We start from the raw sequence: 8,396 nt of genomic DNA, 5'->3' as shown, positions 1-8,396 counted from the left end.
CTTGTGTATCGGGAAAAATGATTACATGCAAAGGAGGGAGGAAGAGAAAGATGAAGTGAGGGACTAAGAGAAAGAGACAGAGAGAAAGTATGTAAGAGAGATAGAGATGAAATGGGAGAGTAAAGCGAGAGAGAGAGATAGAGAGAGAGAGCAAGAATGAGGGAAGGAGGAAGAGAAAGAGTACCGCCCTTCAGTTGTGTTTAAACGTGAGGCGGAAAATCATCTCTGTGGCTCAGAGCAGTGAAGAGGCGATTCCAGTGTTAGATGAGCGGGTTTGCCGTGCTTAAATCATAGCTCTCTCTCTCTTTCGCTGTTCGTTTGTCCTACAGTGTCCCTGATTTCAGCTACAGGCTTCAAAGTGAGAAGACAGAAGAACTGAGAGTTTCTACAAGACGACAATACCTGGACACGGGGATATCTGGACACCTCACAATGGATGGATTGAGGGCAAAGTGTTGAGTTCTCCCGCAGCTGTCCCTGAATGATACAGGTATAGTAGTTGTTTCAGCTTTGTTTTTCTCTTTACCAAGTATCAGCATGCAGCTGATGCAATAGTAATGTTCAGGTTTTTACCTTGATGCATAAAAAATGCTTGTTTTTTTAATCTGTGAAAAAGGAGTGCACTGAAAGATCAGCATGAATACCTTCATTTGATCTCACACTATTATCATAGCCTACATTATGAAGCATATGCCATGAGACTGAATGGCTGGCTCGTCTGCAGACGTTTTTATAGTTTTATTGTCTGACATTCAATTTCAGTACATGCTATGTGGATAGCTGAAGAAAATGTGACTGCCTAGTCATAACTCTAATTTATGAATATGAATAGTCAATTGAAGACTCAAGGATGGAGACAGACTGTAGGGTGGCTGAGGAAAAGAAACCGATTGGCACTTTCATCTCTAAATGGCCTAATAAACACACTAACAGGCTGAAAGCAAGTTGGTCTGCATTAAGACTAGATCTGCGAGATTTTCCCTGCACTGAAAAAAAAATCGTTGTATATAATCAATTTCTCTCAAAGAAATTGCTGGTACATTTCACAAACAATTACAAAGAAATGGATAGCAACACTGAATCAAATGTGAAATAATAAAGTATAAAAACTGAAATAGCTTTTTCTTGTAAAACATACTCAAATAATCACTTTATTGACAAATTCCTAATAATTTTTTATAGTGTGAAGAAGTTCTGTCAGGTTCTCTCAAACTTGCATAATATCTATATATATATATCCCTTCAAGGCATTCACAGCACTTAGGTAGGAGTGAATAGACATGAGAGATGAAAAGCCAGTGTGTGAGTTTACTGACCTCTCTCTGTGTGTCTTCAGAGGAGTGTTGGGATGTCGTGGCTGGTGTGGGTGTGGGTCAGTGTGACAGTCCTGCTGATGTGTGAGGCCACTTTCTATGAGACCATCCAGCAGCACCTGTCCCCGCCCGGAACCAACATACAGATCCTCGGTGAGTCCTTCTTTCTCTCCATCTCCTGCCTCATTGTTCACTCTGACATCAGCATGTTTTCTCAATCTCTGTAGGGGGAAAGGTTCAGGTATTCATCTCTTTTAGAGTGGCTGAATCAAGAAGGATTAAACCATATCCCCAAATAAATCAAGTTTTATCTACAACCTCAGTTGCATCACACTTTCAACACCTTAAAAATAAGGGTACATTTAATCCATTACGTTCTCCTTGTTTTTAGTTTATCCTTGACTTAGTTTTACAGTAAATCTAAGCTACTTTAAATCCAGTTGCTCTAGTGCTATAAACTTTAATTAAAATGCCCATATTATGCCATTTCGAATATTACCTTTCATGCAGTGTGTAATGTAGCTGTATGAGTTGTATAGCCGAAAGTGCACATTAAATAAAGTTATTGTCTCCCAAAAGAAAGAATCGACTCTGAATGGAGGTCACGGGGTAAAACATTTGCATAATTCCCGCCTATGTTCTATGCTGGCTGCAATAACCCATCCACAAATATCTTGACCTGCCCTCAAACACTGTAGCTTGTTTGTGCAGGTAATTAAATGTTTTGTGATATTAGCAATATATGATAGTTCATACAGTATTTAGATATTTTAGGTATACAGAAACATTTAAGCATTATAAAATAAAATATCCATTACTTGCACAAGCTATTTTTGATATCCTCTTCTATATGACACTCAGAAATGGAACAGAGTACCTGAGTTTTTTTTTTTTTTTTTGGCTGCTGTTTACTTTGGTCAATCCACCATGGTGGACAATCAAAATTAATTGCAGGTGAAGGTTTTAATCACTGGTTTGTTAGGCAGTGCATTATTAAGAAGCTCAACACAACTTCAACAAATCTTTTTCTTAATTGAATTCTCATTGGTGCAGTCTGATTCAGGAAAGTCGTCACACAGGGGATGAATTTCTAGTACAGCAGTTCTCAGTATGGCATAGCTGCAGGACCCAGATTTGGACATTTATCAAGCAGCAACCCAACACAGTAGCAGAATTGTTTTGATGGTTTCAAGCTCTCGGTAGCCAACAATTCACTGCACACAACACACTGTATTTAATGATGTTGGGGTTTGCATAGTTTTTTCCCCAATGCTTTTTTGAAGTCAAGCACTTGACACCGAGGGCATGTCGAGTAACTCTGCCTAATTTGGCTAGCTTTTACCATCTGTAAATGTCCAATAAATTTGCATTGGAGTCACTTTTTTAACATCAGCAACAAAAGCATTTTTCCATCCAAGTTTATAAGCTACTATGCTAACTAAGCATAATTAAACAAGCGAGATGTATTTTTTTAATTCCATTTAACAATGACATTTTTTTCATTGTTTTCTTTTTGTTTTAGTCAGCACATGCAAAACACCAACTGAAAACCACTGCTTTCAGACCTCATGGTTGGCCAAGTTTATAAGCACCTTGAGTGTGAGAGGAGTTTTCAACAATAGTTCAGGTTCAAATATACCTTCACTGCATCCTCAACAATAGCGTAGACAGGATGCGGTAACATATTAGATTAGGGAACACATATTCACTATTAGTTTTTCTTCCACACATCAGGTCAAGAGGATATCAGACATATTTATCAGAATGTTAATCTATTAGAAAATCCTGTTTATCTAATATCTCGGTGGTCTGGGTTGGTTTTAAGGTTCGCCTCAATTGAAACAGGGCACAAATGCTTCTTGTAACCTCACACCTTCAAATGAGAGGGCTAAAAGCAATTTAAGACCGTACCACTTACCTTAACTAATCTTGCTAGAGGCACTTTACTGGGATTAGATCCTGAATTGGAATTGATTTTATTGTACAGAATATAGAACAATTATAGAGGTACATGCTTTTCCTGATTCAAGGCAGAAGGTCGGTGGAGTTTTGCCTCTGTTGGCATCAAAGGCTTTGACTGTTTGGATTTGAACAATTTGGCTTCAATGCCATTCAGAATGTAGATGTTAGAAATGTTAGTAAATCTAGCCCTGATGAAACAATTGAGCTCCAGCACAAGAATATTTCTTAACAATCGAATGTTCACCCTAAATGAAGGGCTATATATTGGTCCACCAGTAGTGAGTGCTCTGGGATTCCACTTCCCCAAATTTAAATATAAAAGCGGATAAACAAACTGTACAGATTGGGCTTTTATGAGCTTTGGTGACATTGCATAAAATTCACATTTGGTGCTGGATGGAGTGAATGGACAGAGATTACATTTAAGTGTCCATATGTTCTCTCGAAAGATGAACAATACTGGGGGCATTTAGATGTTTCTTGACTGAGTATATAAAAAGGCACTGAATAATTCATATTTAAACCCCCATTCTGCTCCAAAAAGATGATTTCTCCATAAGACATTCATTTTGGTGATTTTTTTTGCAATACTTCATTTACAAAGGAAAGAATTTAAGATGTCAGTGTTTTCTGAAACCACATCTTCAAAGCCATTTCCTTTTACCACTTGTCTTGTATGAAAAACACAAACAACCAGCACCGATTGTAGCTCCAGGATGCATTTGCATGTTGTAAAAACATCAAGCTCAGCAAACATCCTCTCAAACTGCCAATCATGTAAGAAAAAAAAGTTGAAAGGTCAGCCAAACTGACAACATCTGCTCTGCTTTCAAACCGTGTGTGATTATGTCGACCTGATGTGTTGATAAGTGTGTTCTCTAACTGTAAATGCTTTTTTCAGTCAGGGTGATATTGTGGCTTTGGAGAGTGTGGGAGTGTGTGTGTGTGTGTGTGTGTGTGTGTTGTGTAACAAATATATATATTTGTTTAAGTATTGAGTGCTTTGGGGCTGGTAGATTGTCCTGATTATCAGGGTTGACAGGTCATGAATTCTTGCGGTACAATTGCTTTCATTAAAACCATCAATGTGACTAGTGACCAAGATCACTGCAGGAAATTGCGAATATAGGAAACGGTGTTGTTCTGAAACTGATGAACTGAGATGCATCCATTGCAAAAATGTTTTTTTTTTATACTGATAATTTGAAATTTTTATTTGAATTTCAATAGAGGTCAAGGTTTACGGGAACATATGTCTGACTTATGCAGTATTGACTATTATGCAGTATAAACTGCACATATTAATGTGCCAAAATGATGTTGCTTGGCAACAAACCGCCTATAGTTAGAAAAATGAGCAAATTTAATCAATAAGATGTGCAACATTGCAAATAGAGTCATAGCTAAAAGGTGTTGTAGAGACAACATAGATTTTAACATTAGTTACCACATAATAAAAATATTAAGAAACCAATTTTTAATTTAAACAATATTTTATCAAGCAAATTCATTAAGGAAATTGTTACACTTGAAGAAACAAATGGATTATATATGGTTACTAGCTTAAGTGAGATATTTTCTAATTGATTGGTATCAGCCAATAAAGGATATATATTGTAACAGTGTTTAATTGTTCATTCATTTCCTGTTTTTATTACATAAAGATTAGCTTTACGCTCATGTAAGGTTCACCTAAAAACTAATAATTAAATTACACTGTTAAAGTTAATCTTTAGCTTATCTTAAAATAATATGCATTTTCATAATGTATATTATAATGTTGTGATTTCTGAACACAGCCTACTTGCAGCATTTAAAATGATTGATTTTTTTAGTTTTAGTGAAGTTTTTAGTTTAAGTTAAATTTTTAATTTAGAGAAAATATTATAGAACTTCAATATTGTTCATTTATTGATCATCTGCCATTACAAGAAAATAATTATTGACATCAGCAAGAATTTTTATATCGGAGCATCCCTAATAGCAGATGAACTCCCTGAAAAAACAGAACACTGATATGCAATAAAAAATAATGGTTCACTATGGGGGAGTTGTGGATTGATGTGGTGAACAGGTCAAAACTGTAACCATATTGTGATTGGTCAACACAACTGGGATCACCACCTTAATGCAGGGGGAGGGGTTTGAGTGTTCCCTATTTGGAACTGGAACCACGTATTGACCAATTAGAAGCAAGGATTGAAACAAACTGTTCCATAATGCTATGAATAATACTATACTTATTTAAATAATTGGAAATAAATTTACATTTATTTAGTTGTTGATATAAGCCACACAGAGTCCCAGTTTATTGGTAGAATCAAAGTAGAGAACAGTTTCTTCTGGCGTATTGCTTTAATATATCAAAATCAATCATTTAAAGGTAAACAGAGATGATTACATATATTTCTAAACAATTATAAAACTTCTGACAAGAATTTTTGCAAAACACATCAAGGAATCTGAAATATTGCAACTATATGCATTGAAACAACATGACCACAGTGCATGGGATTGTATGTTTTAATTTTTTTATGTGTTATGTGTGTACATGGTTGCTCTTTGGTCTCAGGGGTCTTGATTTACTGGCTGCTGAAATGCAAATCAATGATTATATGTATTTAAAAATATAGAGATTGGTGAGAAGTGGGGGATAGAGAGAGTGAAAAGCACAGAGCAAGGTTTTAGCTTTAGTTTAAGTTTGAATTCAGACAAAAACAAAACAGTATAGAGCTTTATGGTGTTGAGGGGTTCGAGTGCCCCTCCGTGCTTGAATAATGTATTGACCAATCTGGAGCCAGGACTGGAACGATCTGTTCCATCCACCTTATTTAAAGTAAACTATTTTCTGTGAATGTGCAATACTTCGAATTCATCAGCCGCTAAAGGAAATTAACTACAAAAACTAGAAGAACAGTAAACAGTAAAACACTTTGCATTACAAACCACTGTTTAGAATAATGACAATACATTAATTAAAATAATATGATGAGAAATACCAGTTTGCAGTATCAAGCAGTATAACAAGCCACTTTGAACAGCTAAAAACTGTAAAGAAGTTTCTCATGGCTTACGTTTTGATAAATTAAATGCATTAATTCAAAGGCCAAATACAGATGACTATATATCTATCTAACAATTAAAAAATGTCTACATGACAGACATTTTGATAAACATGTTGAGAAATCTGAATTACTTAAACAATAAGCCTATAGTACCTTTATAGTGTTTTAATGTTTCTCTGTGATGTGTGAACATTGACTGCTCTGTGTGGGCTCACAAGTCCTGATTTACTTGCTGCTTAGAAGTAAATCGATGATTATATGTATTTAGCTGTAAATATAGATATGGGTAAGAAATGAGGGCTAGAGAGAGTGAAAAGCACAGAGCGAAAGACAGATGGAGAGACAGACAGATAGAGGAACGTGTAGCACTTCTCACAGATGTGCTGCCGGCTGTTCTTACTCTCCGCCTCAGACAGACAGATGAGGATGGGTGATTCATGAGACCAGGTCTTTATTCAGCACTGACAGCTGCAACAGCACTAAGCAAATTGTGTTTGTCATGCATGCATAGCTGCAATGTTTTAGTGTTATGAGTCTGAATTCTCCAGATGTAGAAAATAACCCATCTTTAACAAACCGAGACCTGAACCAAACCTTTATAAACAAACACAGACACAGTTTCTCGGGCCCCTGGGAGACCATCACTAAGTCCAAGGACAAGTAAGCTATTATAAAAACAACCACACCGGAATCGACCTGGGTAGATCAGAGATTTAAAGTGCAAGTGTTAATAGTAGACTGGCGGCTAACTGTATTATGTTGAAAATAACAGCAGTCTAATCCGATAACTGTGATTCAGCTGCCTCTTTACCTTAACAGGAACACAACTGTGACTTATGAGCTTCTTGCTGTGGTTTAAGAGGGCAGATATCATATCGGTCTTGCGTAGTTTCTAGGAAATATAGATTTTCTGTCAGATTCACTTTATTTATTATAGGTTCTTGATCAATGAAGCTCTTCCTGGACATGAAGCTGTGAAAACAGTGGCGTGCACACATTTCCGGTGAGGCAGGGGTGTAATGGCGTTAAGAGGGCACAATCAGGTGGGGGGATGGTTTCCTCCTTGGTAGAAATCGCTGTCTGGGGGCACTTTAGCATCGCCGATTAAAGGGGCAGGAGCTCAAGACCTCCCGGAGGAGGTACTTTGGATGGTACTTTGATGTCATACAAAGATCGGCCTGTGCACCGCTACTTAAAGTTCGGACACACCTCTAATAGGGTTAGGGGTGGGGCCATGCTCAGTGGCTCTAATGCATCATCAGGACATGAATTTAGGCCCACCCAAAAAAATAGTGAAAAATGATTTCATGGTCTAACAATAAGTCTTTGTAACATTAGAACAATCCTCTGAATTGCATTTAGTCTGATTTTAAAATAAGATACATTTATGTGTAAAACTGTCTAAGATATAAATACCTTATATTTTAGTAAACATATTTTGAATTCTATTTATCTTTCTTACTTCATTGGGAAATTGAATGCAAAATCTAACAAAAAGTCTTGATATCAATTTTGTCTCTCAAGTAATACTATTATGTTTTAACGATGTTTAGAACAAAAATGACTGATTACGAATTTTTTTTTTTTTTTTTTGCAGAGTAGTCTACTGGTTATGTAGGTTGTCATCTTCTTGTAGAGTGCAAGTATTCTACTCAGACCCTTTGTTAAAGGTATCTCCTGTCAGTTCAGATTTCCTCACAGCTGAATATTTACCTAAAACTCTATTGAAATTAATATTAAATGTTTTATTACTGCTGCTTGTCTGAGGATATGGAGTAAAGCATTGTGAACTATCACACAATAAGCACCTTCATACCATGAGAGTGCTGATTGGTTCATACATCTGATTTCTTTTTTTTTCTAATTCAATTTGCTGGTAAAACAAAAATGGATAAAAGTGAGATAACACTGATAATAAATTAGAATTAACAAAACTGATGCAGATGGATAGATTTGAAAGAAGCTCATGTTTTTGTCATTTCAAGATGAAAATCTTAATCCTGAAAAAGAAAGTATAGTGAAAAAATTAAAATCATTTGTCTTTTTAAATAAAACA

General features: G+C 36.1%; 1 protein-coding gene across 3 annotated transcripts in view; it reads left to right on the top strand.

The window, feature by feature from the left end:
- Positions 1-360: 360 nt before the first annotated feature.
- The window catches only part of LOC113094766 (protein FAM19A1), a 41,177-nt gene continuing 33,141 nt past the window's right edge, over positions 361-8,396 (top strand). For all 3 annotated transcript variants that reach the window (XM_026260429.1, XM_026260427.1, XM_026260428.1), the window contains exons 1-2: positions 361-490; positions 1,337-1,466. In XM_026260429.1, the coding sequence (XP_026116214.1) occupies positions 482-490; positions 1,337-1,466 (139 nt within the window). In that variant the 5' untranslated portion in view covers positions 361-481. The remainder of the gene's footprint in view (positions 491-1,336; positions 1,467-8,396) is intronic.

Source organism: Carassius auratus, unplaced genomic scaffold, assembly GCF_003368295.1.
Source record: "Carassius auratus strain Wakin unplaced genomic scaffold, ASM336829v1 scaf_tig00215416, whole genome shotgun sequence".
NCBI lineage: Eukaryota > Metazoa > Chordata > Actinopteri > Cypriniformes > Cyprinidae > Carassius > Carassius auratus.
Note: the sequence above shows the minus strand (reverse complement) of the source record. Positions and strands in the feature narration are given on the sequence as shown.